At 39.5% G+C, this 22,835-nt stretch overlaps 1 protein-coding gene across 16 annotated transcripts in view; it reads right to left on the bottom strand.

Moving 5' to 3' along the window:
• The window catches only part of Prp40 (pre-mRNA processing factor 40), a 214,917-nt gene that overhangs the window by 74,268 nt on the left and 117,814 nt on the right, over window positions 1–22,835 (bottom strand). For all 16 annotated transcript variants that reach the window (XM_071678354.1, XM_071678358.1, XM_071678365.1 and 13 more), the window contains 2 exons: window positions 21,781–21,921; window positions 15,982–16,079 (listed from right to left, as the gene is read on the bottom strand). In XM_071678354.1, coding sequence (XP_071534455.1) covers window positions 15,982–16,079; window positions 21,781–21,921 — 239 coding nt within the window. The remainder of the gene's footprint in view (window positions 1–15,981; window positions 16,080–21,780; window positions 21,922–22,835) is intronic.

Below are 22,835 nucleotides of genomic sequence, written 5' to 3'. Positions count from 1 at the left end.
GATGATTCAGGCAACATATGATTGTGGTATGGTCAAAAGAAATTACTGTTTTCCTAATATACCTGAATGTGAGAAAAATTTGCATAAACATTGCCCCTAGGACTAAACACCTATGGTTATCAATGATCAAGGAAAATGTAAAAACAATATCGAGTTGCATGTAACAATATAACAAACCTAAAAGGATACTAAGTTTCACTGCTAGAAATTTGAACTACATAATGAAGGATATAATACACTCTTTATGATGCCTTGGTAAAACTTTGGTAAAACTTCACAGGGTATATGTTGTATGTTTCTGGTTATCAAACTTGGCCAAGGATGGAAGAACTAGAATGAACTCTGAAAAGAGTAACAAAACTAATTCTGTCACTTATAAAACAAGACTTATCAGTGTACTCTTAAAGACAAAAGTGTGAACCATTCCCAATACCCTGTTAGTTGTCATTTTGAAAAAGTATTCAAAACCGGGTTTACTGATATAATTTTGGAATGTGAAAACAAGTATGGAGACAGTAAAAGCACCAAGCTGCAAACCCAACATTACATATCTAAACTTTCTCACAGATAACAGAAATATGGAAAAGAGGAAACAATTTGGAATTCTTTATAAAAATTATGAAAAAAACAGTATCACTAGTGAAACACTGATTTATGTTGAGAAAGTTTTATTTCAAAAGATTTTCTACTTCCATGAGTTGTAATGCACCTATGAATCATGCACAGGCAAAGAAATGTATACTCATCTAATCTTAATTCATTAATCATCTAACGTTAATATTAATGCAAAACGTTTGCTGAATTTTCGTTTTCTAAGCGGCAGAAACATCTCAACGTAAATAACACAAATTTATGTCAAAATCATGAATGAGGTACACCCAAACATTTATGAACTTGGTGTTTAGTGCAGATTTTACAAAAGCACACTAGAAATACAACTAAAAAAGCAACTTTTCCCATATCAAAATTAAGCGTAGGGATAAAGCAAATATTAAGCATACAAAGTAATACAAATATCACAAAATGAATCCCTCAGAATTTCACTTACTACTGTAACTGGAGAAGTGAATTCATTATTTACTGCATTTCACTTTAAGAAGATCATGATGTTATATTAATCTGAATATATTTTCAAACGTCAGGTTACATATTTCATATGGTATACGGTACTTACATGCATGTTCCCATTTTCTCTGCTAATAAGAGTAGCCAACATAATACAATATGGTTCTCACCACCAGAGAAATAAAAAAATAGAGGTAATTACGAAGATTAACAAATTTAGATTTTTTTTATTTGGAAATAGCTCTCCTTTTTGTTGTTTCTTCATTTGCAATGGTTTTTCTCTTTGGATAATACCCTGCACTTTACAATCTGAGACCTTCCCATCAATGGGGAGGGCCATGAATATGAGAAAAACTATGGGATAAGACATATGAAAATCATAAATGTACTAAAGTAACCCTGCCATGCATTCTGAATCCTTCAAAACTTACTTAATGCACATAGTGATTAAGCAAAATGATAGCTATTTGGAAAATGAAATATCTTCAGGAAAATCTCCATAAAAAGGCAAAGAAAGAGAGAAAATATTTTTGCAAAAGTTTGTAAATAAAAAGAACTGCATCACGTTGATATATAATAATTTCAGATTGAAATATTAATGTAAATGGTTCTCATCAAGTTTCAATCTGAGCTAACTGGCTGCATGCTCAAATGCAAATCTACAAGTAATAACAAATTGGATTAGCAGTGTGCAATTTACTGCATTTTTTCTAGGCGCATCATACAATTAAGGCTGTGTTCAATAAACCTTGTTGGACAAGACAATACTAGCAAGTGAAATGCAAATTGTCATTTGCGGTGACTCTTCCAAATTTGGAGGCTGATTTTTATGAAACACCAACAAACTGACATCAGGGCTACCAAACATAACAGTTATATGGACTTCCCACATGAACAGTCACACAAATATATTCCCACAGCAATCCAATATGTGTGGCAGGTGTTAAATACTCTTAAATTAATCAATGCAATTTCAGGAATATTTGCACCCTTCCATGGTGACTGAAGTGCAAGTTCCACTTCTAAGTCTTAAAAGTACGACAGTCAGAGCCCTATTATAATTCTTTCTTGGAATATAGAGACTCTGAATACATATATAAATAGTTTCTAAAATACTAAACAATTTCAACTACAAACAAAAATTTCTTCACATTAGACAGAGATTCAACAACCAGAAACAATGGTGCAAAATGAAAAGGACAGAGAAGTAACATCAATAAGGACAAAAGTTTTTTAGTCGTATTGCACTGGAATAAACAACCACCAGATGTAGTAAATCTATAAATCATCAATACCATAAGGTCATGGCTAGAAAACACTGTACTTTAGTGATATCTATTACCAGTAAATACACATGTTGCAAGAAGGATGAAAATTTTACAATTAGTATACCGTATAAGCATCAAAACTTTTGATTTCACAGTTAAGCCTCCTCCTGGAGAAGCATTCTGTATTTACTAATAGGAACTTTTCCCAATCATGCTTTCCTACAAAAGTTCCAGTAGTATAAACTGTCCTTTATGGTGATCCATTTCAACTTTTTTACATGTTGGCTGATACATTAGAGGTAGTGTCTGGGAAGGTGCCTAACGCTTTACTTAACAGATTCTGTCACAAAGATTATGATTGCAGATAACCTCATCATGCACAAGAAGATCTGTAATCTGTCCTTCCCCTGTACTCCCAGTATAACAATCAACAGCTGCTTTGCAACTACAAGTATAAAATAACTGCATAATGAAAAAAAATACTTTCAATATAGCCTATTTCAATATCCTTACCTCCCAACCCAATCCCAAACTAAACACTAACCTCTAAGCTGAAATAAAAAGCTTAACCCCTCTCATAACAAACAACACTGGCAAAAATATACGCACCATAATGAATCATCAAGTACTAAACAAATGCCCTTCCAACCCAGACTAAAATTCCACTCCACCACCTACTGAATCATGTGAGACTACATTTCCCAACAAGTATGAGTTACAAATTTCCTCATTTGTGTTCTGAACACCATACATCTCTCCTACAATACAACAATGATTCAACAAATAACAAGACCTCTCACAGTCAAGATCCAACTTCCATTTTAAAGACACTGAACACATACTCCTCAATCATCCTAAACTCACTCATCCCAAATAGATATACACACATCATCACTGATCTATGGACCTGTTCAGAGAACATGGCCAACTTCCTGAGAGCTGCAGGAGCCCCAGATATGAGGATCCTTGGGCAGGAAAGTAAGTGTGATCACCTATTTGAATCGTACAGGGTAGGAGTTTTACACCAATGAGACCCAATCTCTCGATCATTCTCTACAATCATACAACTTAAAAACTCATGCATACTGTCTGCATTATTCATGTCCTCAGTCATTCTATTCCAGTCATTCACAATTCTCATATTATAAAAGTACCTTTCATCTTTTCTATCAAGTTTCTTATTTACTTTTGTCATACTTTTTCTAAGGCTCTGGTGATGGACAGAAGTCCACATCAAGGCCGGGCGTTTATTGCAATATAGAGAGTGTTATGAAACGGAAAAAGAAAAGACATGGAAAATATTTACGAATTTTGGAGGAAGTGAAAGACGTGTCTTTTAAAATGTGCCAGGTCATAGTTATTGGGAAAGACATGAGAAGGTACAGTTCCAAAGCTGTGACATGTAGGGAAAGAAGCAGGTATCACAACAGCCACACAATAATCATGTGATGCAGCAGCTTGCTCTGTCCCTACATCACTAAAAGAATTGTTCATGTCTATGTCATCAATCTGGTTTCAAATCTTGAATGCTATCATCAGGTCACCCCTCATTCTTTTCTCTTCCAAAGTGAGCAAATCTAAAGCCTTAAGCCATTTTCTGTAACTCACCTCTCTTAATTCTGATACCATTTTTGTTGCCCTCCTTTGGATCATCTCTATAAGCTCTCTATGCTTCTTTAGATGCAAAGACCAAATTAGAGAAGCATTTTCTAGTTTCAGCCCTACACAGGATATATCTGAAAGCTATTCTGGCATTTGCCAGTAGCCAGTTTGCCTAACTATTATCCTAATATAGAACTCTGGCAACATGGTGTAAATGTTATAAGTTTCAAGCCCTTCTTGCACACAAAATCCCACAGCTTAATACTTGCTACATAATAACCATGTTGAGACCTTCTTTCATTTTCCCCATTCTCAGTGCTTTACATGTGCTCAGGCTGAATTACATCACCCAAGTACCTGATCAACTTTGGAGTGTTTAAATCTTGTAAGGTGATGCAATCCTCCACACTTTTCACCTTCCCCAAGACCTCTGCATCATCTGTAAACATATTCAGTGAGAAGTTCAAAACTTCAGGTAGGTCATTTCCATGGGTCAAGAAAAGTAATGGTTCCAGAACCGAACCCAGTGGCACTAAGCTGGTCACCTTAACCCATTTGGAAAGGCTCCCCTAACATGCATCCTTGGTTACCTCCCACAGAGATAACCCCAGTCCATTGAAGGATTTTCCCTCATTCCTTTTGGTAATCCAGCACCTTAATCAGTCTCCTATGCAAAATAGTTAAAAATTTTCTGACACTCCAGGTACAAACAATCTAACCAGTTTTCCCTTTTGTCTATGAATGAACTCACTCTCTTGTATAACTCTTAAGAAGTTTGTTACACATGGCCTCCTTTCCCTAAAACCATGATGTCCCTCACTTAGGTAATTTCTCTTCCACAGAAAGTCATCCACTGGCTTTCTAATAATCTACTGAACATTACATACCACACTCATTAGTGAGACCAGTCTGTCATTTAACTTCTGTCTCAGGATGGAATCACTGTAAATCTGGTCACTCAGACTAGTGTTTCTAACTGGCAACCCACTACAGTGTACCTCAGGCTATCTTGAGGGAACAATTTTCTTTCTTTACTCTTTGTGGCTGCCACTTCATTTTGGGACTTCTGCTTCTGGATACTATATTTCTTCTATCTGTGCTTCAAGAAGGGTGGCTTTTTGGAAAAGTGTGTGAAAGGAGAACGTTGAGAGTAAATGTGAATAAGAGCAAGGTTACTAGGTTCAGCACGGTTAAGGGACAAATTAATTGGGATGCAAGTCTGAATGGAGAAAAATTGGAGGAAGAGAAGGGTTTTAGATATCTGGGAGTGGACTTGGCAGCAGATGGAACCATGGAAGCAAAGATGAGTCACAGGGTGGTTGAGAGCACAGAAAAGGGTGTGTTGAAATGGTTTGGACATATGGAGAGAATGGGTGAGGAAAGATTGACAAAGAGGATATATGTGTCAGAGGTGGAGGGAACAACGAAAAGTAGACCAAATTAGTGGTGGAAGGGTGGAGTGAAAAAGATTTTGAGCAATTTGGGCCTGAACATACAGGATGGTGAGAGGCATGCCTGTAATAAAGTGAAGTGGAATGTGATATACCAGGGTCGATGTGCTGTCAATGGACTGAACCATGGCATGTGAAGCGTCTGGGGTAAACCATGAAAAGGTCCATGGGGCCAGGATGTGGACAGGTAGCTGTGGTTTCGGTGCATTATACATAAAAGCTAGAAACTGACTGTGAATGAATGTGGCCTTTTTCGTCTGTTTTCCTGGGCTACCTCACTGAAGCAGGGGGCAGCAACACTGTTCCCTGTAGGGTGGGGTGGCACAGGAATGGACAGAAGGCAAGCGAGTAATATGTATGTGTATATATGTATATGTCTGTGTATGTATATGTATGCATATGAATGTGTGAGGTGGTTTGATTAAGTAATGAATGCGTAAAAGAAATGTGAGGTAATAAAAAGAGCGTGGTTGAGAGAGCAGAAGAGGGTGTGTCCAAATGGTTTGGTCACATGGAGAGAATGAGTGAGGAAAGATTGACAAAGAGGATATATGTGTAAAAGGTGGAGGGAATGAGAAGTGGGGAACCAAACTAGAGGTGGAAGAATGGAGTGAAAAAGATTTTGAGTGATCAAGCCCTGAAGATGCAGGAGGGTGAAAGGTATGCAAAGAATAGAGTGAATTGGAATGATGTGGTATACCAGGATCAACGTGCTGTCAATGGATTGAACTAGGGAATGTGAAGCGTCTGGGGTAAACCATGGAAAGTCTTGTGGGGCCTGGATGTTGAAAGGGAGCTGTGGTTTCAGTGCATTACACATGACAGCTAGAGAATGAGTGTGAATGAATGTGGCCTTTGTTGTCTTTTCCTAGCGCTACCTCATGAGCGTGCGCGCGTGGAGGGAGGAGGGTGCCATTTCATGCGTGGTGGGGTGGTGATGGGAATGGATGAGGGCAGCAAGTATGAATATGTACATGTGTATATATGAATATGTCTGTGTATGTATATGTATGTATACGTTGAAATGTATAGGTATGTATATGTGTTTGTGTGGGCGTGTAGGTATATACATGTGTATGTGGGTGGGTTGGGCCATGCTTTCGTCTGTTTCCTTGCACTACCTCACTAACGTGGGAGACAGCGACAAAGTATAATAAAAAATAAATACGAAAGTGTATGTACATAAATGTGTATATGAGTGGATGAGTCGTTCTTCATCTATTTCCTGGTGCCACCTCACTGATGCGTGAAACGGCAATCAAGTATATCAAATAAATAATAAATGCATATATACATATGGTGTCATGATCATGCTGAGTGTGGGGTATGGGGGCCCTGGACAATAGCATGGATCCTATATACTCGAGCAAGCAAATGATGATTATGATATTTTTCTGTGATTTCACTTTATATACAACTAAACACACTACACATTTTATGTTTTTGACGGGGGTATGATTTCACGAATCCCATATGTACCATTTACTTTTTTCTTATATTTTTTCACAAATGCATTATCTATATATTTACATATCATGTACACAGACATAATCTACATGAATAAATGAAAGAAATAACCTTATTTTCACAAAAAATCTAAAAAATAGATATATTCTTTTAACTGTAAGATGAAAGCCAGCAAGGCAGCGGGTTTGGATGATATTGCAGAGGAATTCATTAAAAAAGGGGGTGACTGTATTGTTGACTGGTTGGTAAAGTTATTTAATGTATGTATGACTCATGGTAAGGTGCCTGATGACTGGCGGAATGCTTGCATAGTGCCATTGTACAAAGGCAAAGGGGATAAAGGTAAGTGCTCAAATTACAGAGGTATAAGTTTGTTGAGTATTCCAGGGAAATTATATGGGAGGGTATTGGTTGAGAGGGTGAAAGCATGTACAGAGCATCAGATTGGGGAAGAGCAGTGTGGTTTTAGAAGTGGTAGAGAATGTGTGGATCAGGTGTTTGCTTTGAAGAATGTATGTGAGAAATACTTAGAAAAGCAAGTGGATTTGTATGTAGCATTTATGGATCTGGAGAAGGTATATGATAGAGTTGATAGAGATGCTCTGTGGAAGGTATTAAGAATATATGGTGTGGGAGGCAGGTTGTTAAAAGCAGTGAAAAGTTTTTATCGAGGATGTAAGGCATGTGTACATGTAAGAAGAGAGGAAAGTGATTGGTTCTTTGTGAATGTTGGTTTGCAGCAGGGGTGCGTGATGTCTCCATGGTTGTTTAATTTGTTTATGGATGGGGTTGTTAGGGAGGTGAATGCAAGAGTTTTGGAAAGAGGGGCAAGTATGCAGTCTGTCATGGATGAGAGAGCTTGGGAAGTGAGTCAGTTGTTCACTGAAGATACAGCACTGGTGGCTGATTCATGTGAGAAACTGCAGAAGCTGGTAACTGAGTTTGGTAAAGTGTGTGAAAGAAGAAAGCTGAGAGTACATGTGAATAAGAGCAAGGTTATTAGGTACGGTAGGGTTGAGGGACAAGTCAACTGGGAGGTAAGTTTGAATGGAGAAAAACTGGAGGAAGTGAAGTGTCTTAGATATCTGGGAGTGGATTTGGCAGTGGATGGAACCATGGAAGCTGAAGTGAATCATAGGGTGGGGGAGGGGGCGAAAGTTCTGGGAGCCTTGAAGAATGTGTGGAAGTCGAGAACGTTATCTTGGAAAGCAAAACTTGGTATGTTTGAAAGAATAGGGGTTCCAACAATGTTTTATGGTTGCGAGGCGTGGGCTATAGATAGATTTGGGCGGAGGAGGGTGGATGTGCTGGAAATGAGATGTTTGAGGACAATAGGTGGTGCGAGGTGGTTTGATCGAGTAAGTAATGAGAGGATAAGAGAGATGTGTGGTAATAAAAAGAGTGTGGTTGAGAGACCAGAAGAGGGTGTTTTGAAATTGTTTGGTCACATGGAGAGAATGAATGAGGAAAGATTGACAAAGAGGATATATGTGTCAGAGGTGGAGGGAACGAGAAGTGGGAGACCAAATTGGAGGTGGAAAGATGGAGTGAAAAAGATTTTGAGTGATCGGGGCCTGAACATGCAGGAGGGTGAAAGGCGTGCAAGGAATAGAGTGAATTGGAACAATGTGGTATAGCGGGGTCGATGTGCTGTCAATGGATTGAACCAGGGCATGTGAAGCATCTGGGGTAAACCATGGAAAGTTTTTGTGGGGCCAGGATGTGGAAAGGGAGCTGTGGTTTCAATGCATTATACATGACAGCTAGAGAATGAGTGTGAACAAATGTGGCCTTTATTGTCTTTTCCTAGCGCTACCTCATGCACATGCGGAGGGAGAGGGTTGTCATTTCATGTGTGGCGGGGTGGCGATGGGAATGAATAAGGGCAGACAGTATGAATTATGTACATGTGTATATATGTATATGTCTGTGTGTATATATATGTATACGTTGAGATGTATCGGTATGTATATGTGCTATGTGAGGACGTGTATGTATATACATGTGTGTGCGGGTGGGTTGGGCCATTCTTTCTTCTGCTTCCTTGCACTACCTCGCTAATGCGGGAGACAGCGACAAAGTATAATAAATAAATAAAAAATAATTATAAAATTGTCTATAACAGTTACTACAGAAATCTAACATCCCACAATGATGATGCAGTTACATTTTCTCTGACGATTTATGAGTAACTCTGCTGCATTATATTTTTCCATCTGTGTTGCTAGGTCGCTAGTGACCTGCATTGATAAGATGTGGAATCATATATCCGCTGGAGATTCAAAATGAGCTGTGAAGTACCAAAGATCACAATCAGGGCTTAAAGCACTCTAAATTGTAATGCCACAACATGGTTCAGAACAATGAAAGAGTTAATAATGAAATATTCATTGTGGGTGTTAAACAGATAGCACATGTGCTTAAGGTGACAAACACTACTGTTTGTTAATGTCATCATTAGTCCAAAATATATCACTTTGGCAGATCACAGTGGGCCCATCTGTAATCTTCAATTTACAGTACATGTAGCACATAATCTTCATTCTACATGGTGATTAAAACCCAAACATTCCAGTGTTTCTAGTGTTGCTCTATGTACCATAAAGCTATTTGGAAATCATGGAACCCTACATATCTAAGAGATACAATCACAGTTATACACTGAATGCTATACTTAACATTCAGCTTTGACTTCTCATTTCATTCCTTTCTTTTCAGTAATTTTGACAAAAGATTTAAACTAAGAAAAATTGACAGCAACCAAGATACCTGAAATTCTAGTTTCCATGCTCTGTTTGTAAGCTTTTCTTGTAGTATTTGTCAGGATGTCAGGATGAGTCCCAGATTTCTGACCTTACTCTAGCCAAACTTAATTATACTATGATCACTTGCCTCATCAAAACAGCCTGTTATCACGAGCAAATAAGAAACCAATACAGTTTATTACAAATCTAAAAGATTCCATAACTTAGCTACTTCTCTTATAGATATTCTGCCTAAACTTGCAATAATAACAAGGGGAATCAGTTTAACTGAGAAAAACTTGCCATCCACAAATTACTAGAAAAAACAAATCTATACATAACTGAGATAACTTGAGGTAGATGATAACAAAGGGATAAATGAAATACGATAACTAGAAAATAGAGCAGGGATTGTTCAAAGCTGTCTACTAGTCAAACACCATACAACAGGACTCTCGTGGGAATGCAAGGAAAGTCAAAACAATCAATGAATACAAATAGCTATTAGAAGAAACAGCTTCCCTTTAACAATCTATTCACTTAATCGATGATACTGTTTCTCTGGGCAAACTGCCCTACCATCTTAAGTGTCTCAAATTTTGTCATACACGTAAATTCAGTCTGACACTAATATTACTTATTTCCATGTAAGTCTTTACTCACATCCAAATTTCATCTTCATGATACAGAATATGCTAATTACAACATTTTATTTCAAATTCATTATGGTATTTACATCACTATGCTGTGAACAATTGTTACCACAGCAAGGAATATGCTAAACTGTGATATATCTATCACTGGATTCCGTTTACTCAAATAATGTAGCAATTCTATAAATACCATTTTTGTGTGCAAAGGCCCATGTAGAGTTCCCTAAACACTTTAATTACATCAAATACACACAATGACCCATATATATATATATATATATATATATATATATATATATATATATATATATATATATATATATATATATATTCTTTCTTTCTTTTAAACTATTCGCCATTTCCCGCGTTAGCGAGGTAGCGCTAAGAACAGAGGACTGGGCCTTTTTTGGAATATATATATATATCCATTGTTCTCACCTTTTTCCATTCTGTACTCAGTCTCTCCTGGTACTTCCTCACACAAGTCTCCTTCCCAAGCTCACTTACTCTCACCACCCTCTTCACCCCAACATTCACTCTTCTTTTCTGGAAACCCATACAAATCTTCACCTTAGCCTCCACAAGATAATGATCAGACATCCCTCCAGTTGCACCTCTCAGCACATTAACATCCAAAAGTCTCTCTTTCACGCGCCTGTCAATTAACACGTAATCCAATAACGCTCTCTGGCCATCTCTCCTACTTACATAAGTATACTTATGTATATCTCGCTTTTTAAACCAGGTATTCCCAATCATCAGTCCTTTTTCAGCACATAAATCTACAAGCTCTTCACCAATTCCATTTACAACACTGAACACCCCATGTATACCAATTATTCCCTCAACTGCCACATTACTCACCTTTGCATTCAAATCACCCAACACTATAACCCGGTCTCGTGCATCAAAACCACTAACACACTCATTCAGCTGCTCCCAAAACACTTGCCTCTCATGATCTTTCTTCTCATGCCCAGGTGCATATGCACCAATAATCACCCATCTCTCTCCATCAACTTTCAGTTTTACCCATATTAATCAAGAATTTACTTTCTTACATTCTATCACATACTTCCACAACTCCTGTCTCAGGAGTACTGCTACTCCTTCCCTTGCTCTTGTCCTCTCACTAACCCCTGACTTTACTCCCAAGACATTCCCAAACCACTCTTCCCCTTTACCCTTGAGCTTCGTTTCACTCAGAGCCAAAACATCCAGGTTCCTTTCCTCAAACATACTACCTATCTCTCCTTTTTTCACATCTTGGTTACATCCACACACATTTAGGCACCCCAATCTGAGCCTTCGAGGAGGATGAGCACTCCCCGCGTGACTCCTTCTTCTGTTTCCCATTTTAGAAAGTTAAAAAAATACAAGGAGGGGAGGATTTCTGGCCCCCCGCTCCCGTCCCCTCTAGTTGCTTTCTACGACACGTGAGGAATGCGTGGGAAGTATTCTTTCACCCCTATCCCCAGGGATAATATACATATATATATACACATACACACACACACACACACGCACACACACACACACACACACATACATATATATACATGTGAAAAATGTAAGAAACAATTTAGAAAACTGAAACTTCTAGCTTGAAATGAAATGAAAAAATGAATGTCATATAATGGTTCAACCTCTGGCTATGGAAAAAGGAAATGTTTAATTTATTTACACACAAACGTCAATAGTAGTTCTCATCAATTTAACCACTGTATCAATAAGCTTCAATGTCTAAGCTACATTTTTTACATTTTTTCCAATTTCACTATTTTCTTGTCAAAGCCCCATGTATGAATGGGATGTATTTAGGGAATCAGTGATGGATTGCGCAAAAGATGCTTGTGGCATGAGAAGAGTGGGAGGTGGGTTGATTAGAAAGGGTAGTGAGTGGTGGGATGAAGAAGTAAGAGTATTAGTGAAAGAGAAGAGAGAGGCATTTGGACGATTTTTGCAGGGAAAAAATGAAATTGAGTGGGAGACGTATAAAAGAAAGAGACAGGAGGTCAAGAGAAAGGTGCAAGAGGTGAAAAAAAGGGCAAATGAGAGTTGAGGTGAGAGAGTATCATTAAATTTTAGGGAGAATAAAAAGATGTTCTGGAAGGAGGTAAATAAAGTGCGTAAGACAAGGGAGCAAATGGGAACTTCAGTGAAGGGCGCAAATGGGGAGGTGATAACAAGTAGTGGTGATGTGAGAAGGAGATGGAGTGAGTATTTTGAAGGTTTGTTGAATGTGTTTGATGATAGAGTGGCAGATATAGGGTGTTTTGGTCGAGGTGGTGTGCAAAGTGCGAGGGTTAGGGAAAATGATTTGGTAAACAGAGAAGAGGTAGTAAAAGCTTTGCGGAAGATGAAAGCCGGCAAGGCAGCAGGTTTGGATGGTATTACTGTGGAATTTATTAAAAAAGGGGGTGACTGTATGGTTGACTGGTTGGTAAGGTTATTTAATGTATGTATGACTCATGGTGAGGTGCCTGAGGATTGGCGGAATGCGTGCATAGTGCCATTGTACAAAGGCAAAGGGGATAAGAGTGAGTGCTCAAATTACAGAGGTATAAGTTTGTTGAGTATTCCTGGCAAATTATATGGGAGGGTATTGATTGAGAGGGTGAAGGCATGTACAGAGCATCAGATTGGGGAAGAACAGTGTGGTTTCAGAAGTGGTAGAGGATGTGTGGATCAGGTGTTTGCTTTGAAGAATGTATGTGAGAAATACTTAGAAAAGCAAATGGATTTGTATGTAGCATTTATGGATCTGGAGAAGGCATATGATAGAGTTGATAGAGATGCTCTGTGGAAGGTATTAAGAATATATGGTGTGGGAGGCAAGTTGTTAGAAGCAGTGAAAAGTTTTTATCGAGGATGTAAGGCATGTGTACGTGTAGGAAGAGAGGAAAGTGATTGGTTCTCAGTGAATGTAGGTTTGCGGCAGGGGTGTGTGATGTCTCCATGGTTGTTTAATTTGTTTATGGATGGGGTTGTTAGGGAGGTGAATGCAAGAGTTTTGGAAAGAGGGGCAAGTATGAAGTCTGTTGGGGATGAGAGAGCTTGGGAAGTGAGTCAGTTGTTGTTCGCTGATGATACAGCGCTGGTGGCTGATTCATGTGAGAAACTGCAGAAGCTGGTGACTGAGTTTGGTAAAGTGTGTGAAAGAAGAAAGTTAAGAGTAAATGTGAATAAGAGCAAGGTTATTAGGTACAGTAGGGTTGTGGGTCAAGTCAATTGGGAGGTGAGTTTGAATGGAGAAAAACTGGAGGAAGTGAAGTGTTTTAGATATCTGGGAGTGGATCTGGCAGCGGATGGAAACATGGAAGCGGAAGTGGATCATAGGGTGGGGGAGGGGGCGAAAATTCTGGGAGCCTTGAAGAATGTGTGGAAGTCGAGAACATTATCTCGGAAAGCAAAAATGGGTATGTTTGAAGGAATAGTGGTTCCAACAATGTTGTATGGTTGCGAGGCTTGGACTATGGATAGAGTTGTGCGCAGGAGGATGGATGTGCTGGAAATGAGATGTTTGAGGACAATGTGTGGTGTGAGGTGGTTTGATCGAGTAAGTAACGTAAGGGTAAGAGAGATGTGTGGAAATAAAAAGAGCGTGGTTGAGAGAGCAGAAGAGGGTGTTTTGAAATGGTTTGGGCACATGGATAGAATGAGTGAGGAAAGATTGACCAAGAGGATATATGTGTCGGAGGTGGAGGGAACGAGGAGAACAGGGAGACCAAATTGGAGGTGGAAAGATGGAGTGAAAAAGATTTTGTGTGATCGGGGCCTGAACATGCAGGAGGGTGAAAGGAGGGCAAGGAATAGAGTGAAATGGAGCGATGTGGTATACCGGGGTTGACGTGCTGTCAGTGGATTGAATCAAGGCATGTGAAGCGTCTGGGGTAAACCATGGAAAGCTGTGTAGGTATGTATATTTGCGTGTGTGACGTATGTATATACATGTGTATGGGGGTGGGTTGGGCCATTTCTTTCGTCTGTTTCCTTGCGCTACCTCGCAAACGCGGGAGACAGCGACAAAGTATAATAATAATAATAATAATATATATATATATATATATATATTTTTCTTTTCTTTTCTTTTAAACTATTAGCCATTTCCCGCGTTAGCGAGGTAATTTTCCTTCTTTTGGAAAATCAAAAAAAAAAAAAAAACAAGAGGGGAGGATTTCCAGCCCCCCGCTCCCTCCCCTTTTAGTCGCCTTCTACGACACGCAGGGAATACGTGGGAAGTATTCTTAATCCCCTATCCCCAGGGATATATATATATATATATATATATATATATATATATATATATATATATATATATATATATATATATATCATACTACTACTATTCGCCATTTCCCGCATTAGCGAGGTAGTGTTAAGAACAGAGGACTGGGCCTTAGAGGGAATATCCTCACCTGGCCCCCTTCTCTGTCCCTTCTTTTGGAAAATTAAAAAAAAAACGAGAGGGGAGGATGTCCAGCCACCCGCTCCCTCCCCTTTTAGTCGCCTTCTACGACACGCAGGGAATATGTGGGAAGTATTCTTTCTCCCCTATCTATCTCTCTATTATCTCTGATGCCCATTCCCTTTGGGACCTCCCTCATGGGGGTGGCCATGGCAAGTCACTTTTAACTAATGACATACTTATGCATAGGAGCTTTGTTTCAATTAAATGGTTAAATTGGTTTTAATGCAGACAAATTATTTTTTCTGACACTCAGAAAATCATAGTTTAACCTGACTGTCCTCTTTAAGTAACATGTGCTTAAAATTTATATATATATATATATATATATATATATATATATATATATATATATATATATATATATATATATATATATATCCCTTCCCTTTTAGTCACCTTCTACGACACGCAGGGAATACGTGGGAAGTATTCTTTCTTCCCTATATATATATCTTTTTTCTTTCGTACTATTCGCCATTTCCCACGTTAGCGAGGTAGCGTTAAGAACAGAGGACTGGGCCTTTGAGGGAATATCCTCACCTGGCCCCACTCTGTTCCTTCTTTTGGAAAATTGAAAAAAACGAGAGGAGGATTTCCAGCCACTCGCTCCCTCCCCTTTTAGTCGCCTTCTACAACATGCAGGGAATACGTGGGAAGTATTCTTAATCCCCTATCCCCTATATATATATATATATATATATATATATATATATATATATATATATATATTATCCCTGGGCATAGGGGAGAAAGAATACTTCCCACGTATTCCCTGCGTGTCGTAGAAGGCGACTAAAAGGGGAGGGAGCGGGTGGCTGGAAATCCTCCCCTCTCGTTTTTTTTTTTAATTTTCCAACATATGTAGGGTGTTACACTTTCATTCTAACACATCACCTGCTTCTTATCATTACTATACATTCATAAAAAGCATGTTCTCCTGATCACTCATTTGATGTTAGTTCTAAAAAATGTAGTCAGTCACATAACTTTCAATCCCATTTTTTCACAGACAACATTCATTCCTGAAACATGTGTACTCAACCCAATTTGTGTGTGGAATAATCATTCAACTTGATCCAATAAAATCATACCTGATCACATGCTCATTATGTTCCTAGCCACAAAAAGAAAGTATGAGAAGAAGAAAGCCAGAGTTGACAGGTAACAAATAATTCATAACTGGCTCAAATCACATAATACAACTGTAAAGTTTCTTTTTCTGTCATTATACTCTGTTAATTAAACTTTCTCAGAACTTACCCGCCACGTGATCTGGACCGTGAACGCGAGCGAGAACGATGCTTCTTCTTCTTGCTTGAGCGTCTTGATCTGTAAGAGTCTTCACTGCTTAAGGATCGCTGTAAGAAAAAACAAGTTTGTTAGCATGTGAGTCTGTATGGAGAAAACATGGAGGAAGTGAAGTGTTTTAGATATCTGGGAGTGGACTTAGCAGTGAATGGAACCCTGGAAGTGGAAGCGAGTCATTACTTACTTGATCAAACCACCTCACACCACATATTGTCCTCAAACATTTCATTTCCAATACATCCACCCTCCTCCGCACAACCCTATCTATTGCTCATGCCTCGCAACCATACAATATTTTTGGAACAACTATTCCTTCAAAGGTAACCATTTTCGCTCTCTTAAGATAAAAATTTCTCTTTCCACACATTCTTCATCACTCCCAAAACCTGCACTGCCTCCCCTACCCTATGACTCACTTCTGCTTCTATGGTTCCATTTGCTCCCAAGTCCACTCCCAGATATCTAAAACACTTCACTTCCTCCAACCTCTCTCAATTCAAACCTACATCCCAACTAACTTGTCCCTCAACCCTGCAGAACCTAATAATCTTGCTCTTATTCACATTTACTCTCAACTTTCTCCTTTCACACGCTTTTCCAAACTCAGTCACCAACTTCTGCAGTTTCTCACTTGAATCAGCCACAAGAGCTGTATCACTGGCGAAAAACAACTACTCACTTCCCAAGCCCTCTTATCCCCAACACACTGCATACTGTCCCCTCTCTACAGAACTCTTGCACTTACCTTCCTAACCAACCCATTCAAAAACAAATTAAACAACCTAGGTGACATTACACACCCTTGCCGAAGACCAATCTTCACTGAGAGCCAATTACTCTCCTCTCTTCCTACTTGTGAACACACCTTAAACCCTTGCTAAAAACTTCCTTCTAGCAGCTTACCTCCCAAACCATACACTCTTAAGACCTTCCACAGAGAATATCTATTGAGCCTATCTTACTCCTCCTCCAAATCCATAAGCACCACATACACATCCATGTTTTTCTAAGTATTTCACACACACATTCTTCAAAGCAAACACCTGATCCACACATCCTCTGCCACTTCTGAAACCACACTGCCCTTCCCCAATCTGATGCTCAGTGCATGCCTTCACCCTCTCAATCAATACCCTCCCATATAACTTTCCAGGTATACACAACAAACTTATGCCTCTGTAGTTTGAAGCCTTTTTTTTTTTTTTTTTTTCCAAAAAGAAGGAACAGAGAAGGGGGCCAGGTGAGGATATTCCCTCAAAGGCCCAGCTCTCTGTTCTTAACACTACCTCGCTAACGCGGGAAATGGCGAATAGTTTGAAAGAAAGAAAGTTTGAAGACTCACCTTTATCACCTTTGCCTTTATACAATGGCACTATACATGCATTTCTCGCATTTCTCCAATCCTCACGCACCTCACCACGATGCATACATACACTGAACATCCCTAGCAACCAATCAATATTGAAGTCAACTGCAATACCATCCAATCCTGCCACCTTGCCAAGTGTCATCTTATGCAAGGCTTTCAACACCTCTTCTCTCTTTGCTAAACCACTTTCCATGACTCTCTTACCTTACATACCACCCCAAGCTAAGCATCCTACATCTGCCACTCTATCATCAAACACATTAATCAATCCTTCAAAAATATTCCCTCCATCAATATCTGTTCTCACTTCCCCTTTTGCTCCCTTCACCTTTGTCCCCATTTGTTCTCTTGTCTTTCACACATTATTTCCCTCCTTCTAAAACATCTTTTTCTTCTCCATGAAATATAATGATACTAACCCCAACTCTCATTTGCACCTCTTTTTCAACATCTATCAATCATTTGCACTCCTTTCTTGTAAGCACCACTCAAATGCCCCTCTTTTCCAACCCAGCTCTCATTTGCCATCTTTTTCAACATCTACCAATCATTTGCACTCCTTCCTTGAAAGTACAGCCCAAACACCCCTCTTTTCTCTTTCACAAGCAACTATGCTTCTTCATCCCCCCACTCTGTCATTTTTAATCTGCCCACCTCCCACCTTTCACAAGCCACATGTATCTCTTGCACATGCCATCAGTGCTTCCCTAAATACCTCCCATATATATATAGGAATAGCAGTTCCAACAATAGTATGTGGTTGTGAGGCATGGGCTATAGATATAGGCCCCACACACCTTTCCATGGTTTACCCCAGACGCTTCACATGTCCTTGTTCAGTCCATTGACAGCATGTTGATCCCGGTATACCACATCGTTCCAATTCACTCCATTCCCTGAAGTAGGGGAGAACGAATTCTACTTCTGTGTTCCTCATGTGTCATAGAAGACAACTAAAGGGGGTAGGAGTGGGGTGCTGGAAACCCTCCCCTTCTTGCATTTCGGTTTCTAAAAGAGGAAACAGAAGATCCTATTCATTCCAGCTGTTTTGCAACACTTCACCTAAATGCAACATTTTCACCACTTCTTATTTCACAAAACCAATTTCCATGACCTCACTTGCATACCTCCACACCTACAACATCCCACAAATACCATCCTATCATCAAAAACATGCAACAACTCTTCAAAATACTCACTAAACCTCTTCACCTCATTTCTGCATTACCTCTTCCCCATTTCCCCTTCATGAATGTTTCCATTTCTTCGCATTTTACTCACAATTAACCTCATTCCAAAACATTTTCTTATTCTCCCAGAAGTCTGCCAACACTCACTTACTCCGACTCTCATTTGCTCCATTTTTTAGCCACTTTACCTTCCTTCTCCCACTTTCTCTTGTACATATGCCAATCACTTGAACACCCCGTGCAAAAAAAATTTCAAACACCTCTCTGCTCTCTTTCACCAGCAACCTAACTCTCTTATTCCATCAATGACCACCCTTTTTCACCTGTCCTGTGTCATGCTACACCTTTCTCTTGCACATGGATTCAGTGCTCCCCTAAACATCTTCCATTCCTCATCCATCCTCCTCGGTTCATATGCTCTCACGTTTTGCCATTCTGTACTCAATCTATACTTGTATCTTCTCAGAAGCCTCTTTTCCAAGCTCACTCACTTTCACAACCCTCTTTCTGCCCATATCAATTTCTTTTACCTAAAACCTCTAAAAAACTTCACCTTCACCTCCACTACATAAGTCATACATTCCACCAGCTACCCCTTACAATATATGCACATCCAAGGGTCTCTCTTTTGCATGCCTGTTAATTAGTCTAATAATGCTCACTCTCCATCTTTCCTATTCACGTATACTTATGTATGACCCTCTTTATAAACTAGGTACTCCCATTCACCATCCCTTTTTCAGTACACAGCTCCACAAGCTGTTCACTATTCTTAATCACTACAAAAGGTACTTCAAGCCCCCCAGTAATATACTCAACTGCCACACTGCCCACTCACATATTCATATCAACCATAATTAAAGCTGCTGACACACTCACTAAGGTCCTCTCAAGTCACTTGTTCCTCTTCTTTAGTCATCTTTCCTCTAAGGTGCAGAAGTACTTAATAATCCCCCACCTCTTGTAAGCGACTATCATTTCTATCCACATCAGTCTGGACTCACTTCCTTTCAGTCTTTTGCACATCCCTACAACTCCTTCTTCAGTAGTTGTATTACCCTTTCCTCAGCTCTTGCTCTCATCCCTGACTTTACCTCTAAGACATTCCCAAACTTTTCTTCTACCTTCCCCTATGGTTTAGTTTTACTTAAAGCAAGAATATCCAGATTCTTTTCTTCAATTATACCAACCATCTCTCCCTTCTTAACTTGGCTACATCCACACACATTCATACATCCCAGCCAAAGCCTTCGAGAAGAATGAGCACTCATTTCTTAGCTCCTCTTCCTACTTTTAGAAATCAAAAATACAAGGATGTGAAGATTACCAGCCCTCCCCTGGGAGGGAAGCTATCTGAAACAATGAGCAGTACGAAGATAATGGTTCCTTATGAAGGTGGGTCTGTGGTAGGGGTGTGATGTCTCCACAGCTGTTTAATCTGTTTATGAATGTGGTGGTAAGAGAGGTAAATATGAGGCATAGGTTTGCAGCTTATTGGAGGCCTGGGAGGCAAATCAGTTACTTCTTGCTGATGCCATATCACTGGTGGCAGGTTCGAGCATGAAACTGCAGAAGTTGGTTTCCGAGTTTGTGGGAGTGCATGAAAGGAGAAAGCAGAGAGCTGTGAATAAAGTAAGCTTATCAGGTTTAGCAGTGGAGAGAGACATGACAGTTGAAGTTTGAATTTAAAGAAAGAAAATGAAGTGCTTTAGATACCTGGGAGTGAATGAGGCATATAGAACCACAGGAGTTAAAGCGAGCAACAGTGGGAAAGGGGGAAAAGGTCCTAGGCATCTTGGAAAATGTGTTAAAAATAAATCACTATCCGTGAGGGTATATATGGGTATGTTTGATGGTACTAGTAATCCTAATGGTTTTGCATGGATGCAAGGTGAGAGCTCTAGATGATCCGGTATGGAAGAAGATGAATGTCTTGGAAACAAAATGTTTGAGGATAATCTTTGGCATGAGATGGATTCATCAAATAAAAAATAATAGAGTAAGAGAGATAGATGGTAGTATCAGGATTATGTATGAAGGAGCTGAAGATGGTGTGTAGAAGTGGTTTGGTCATATGAAGATGATGATTTAGAGGATATGTCAGTAGTGGAAGAAACAAGGAAAAGAAGGAAACCAAAGAGGAGGAGGAGGAGGAAGGAGGGAGTGAAAGATGTTTTGAGTGTTGGCGAATGAACATGCTGGAAGGTGTAAAGCATGCAAGGAACAGGGCAAATTGAGGCAATGTGATGTAGTGTCAATGGGTTAAACAAGGGTATATAATGTAGTCAGGGGAGATAATGGAAAGGTCTATGGGACCTGGTTGTGGTTAAAGGGCTATGGTTTTGGTGCATCAAACATGACAGCTAGAGAATGGATATGAGCAAATGAAGCCAGCTCTTTGTCTGTTATGTCTATCTACTTATCTCTAGTGCCCATTCCCTCCAGGAATTCCCTCAGCAAAAGTCTCCATAACTGGTGAACTCCAGTGGCGATTCTTCACCTTTAGTACTTCACCCTTAAGAGGCCATTTGGCAGAGGGCAACTCTAGAGCACTGTTTCAGAGGCTCTTATTGTCTTCATAATGTGTCAACCTAACAATTCTGCCTAATGCTCCAATCTACTAATTCAATCTAATACACCTGACTATTGTTCAGCTCTATTACGTCTACCTATTGTTTCTAACTAATTCTCCTGCTAACATTCTTACCTACTACTTCTATCTATTGCTCCTTCCATTTTGCTAAAAGACATGGTTAACGTATAGCACTCACTGAAGGAAAATCTAGAGTTACGAAGAAAGAGCTGTGTGAGTTAAGCGTTGTTATGTGTTTCGTGTGACAAGGAGAGATTGTATCTTTGAAGACAAAAATGCCACCAGTCCATGTGTGGGTGAGGCAGAAGAAAAAAGAGAGATAGATAGATAGACATCTTTCTGATACTAATGGTCCTGCTAATAAACGTGATATGTCATATCTTGGAGTGCTATCTTGGGCACTGCAGGATGTAAGCAACACACACTCACATCCTGTTGCTGTGATATATGCATCTATAATTGAAATTTATCAGCTAACATACGACCAACAAGACCAAAAGTGGAAAATTAACAAAGTAAAACTTTCTGGTTATGTATCATAATTTTATCTCAGACCAAACAAAATCAGTTACTATGAATAACTCAAGCATAATACTCACAGAACGACTTCGACCCTTCTTCTTCTTGCTCTTTTTCTTTCGAGATCTCCGACGGTCATCATCTGAATCCTCAGAGTAACTTCTGGAGCGGGACCGGGAACGCCGTGACCTGCGTTTGTGATGACCATCATCACTATCAGACTGTAAAAAGAGATACATATCACTTTGAGAACATCATGAACTCAGTTCAAGACTCTGTTTATTCTGTATCCTAACAAGAATATATGCAAGGAAAAAAAAAATTCACTGAAGATGACAAAAAGAATATACCTTACTTTTTAGCATATACAGGTTGAGAATCCCTTATCCAAAAAGTGTTTCAGATTTTGGAATATTTGCATAAACAAAATGATATTTGCATAAACATAATGAGATATCTTGGGAGGGGAACCAAATCTAAACCCAAATCCATTTTTGTTTCATATACATCTTATAAACATAGCATGAGGGTAATTTATACAATTTTTTTTTTTTTTTTTTAATACTTTGTCGCTGTCTCCCGCGTTTGCGAGGTAGCGCAAGGAAACAGACGAAAGAAATGGCCCAACCCCCCCCCATACACATGTATATACATACGTCCACACACGCAAATATACATACCTACACAGCTTTCCATGGTTTACCCCAGACGCTTCACATGCCTTGATTCAATCCACTGACAGCACGTCAGCCCCGGTATACCACATCGCTCCAATTCACTCTATTCCTTGCCCTCCTTTCACCCTCCTGCGTGTTCAGGCCCCGATCACACAAAATCTTTTTCACTCCATCTTTCCACCTCCAATTTGGTCTCCCTCTTCTCCTTGTTCCCTCCACCTCTGACACATATATCCTCTTGGTCAATCTTTCCTCACTCATCCTCTCCATGTGCCCAAACCACTTCAAAACACCCTCTTCTGCTCTCTCAACCACGCTTTTTTTTATTTCCACACATCTCTCTTACCCTTACGTTACTCACTCGATCAAACCACCTCACACCACACATTGTCCTCATACATCTCATTTCCAGCACATCCATCCTCCTGCGCACAACTCTATCCATAGCCCACGCCTCG

Source organism: Panulirus ornatus, chromosome 27 (genome assembly GCF_036320965.1).
Source record: "Panulirus ornatus isolate Po-2019 chromosome 27, ASM3632096v1, whole genome shotgun sequence".
NCBI classification, from domain to species: Eukaryota; Metazoa; Arthropoda; class Malacostraca; order Decapoda; family Palinuridae; genus Panulirus; species Panulirus ornatus.
The sequence above is the reverse complement of the archived record's forward strand: the minus strand, read 5'-3'. Positions and strand labels throughout refer to the sequence as shown.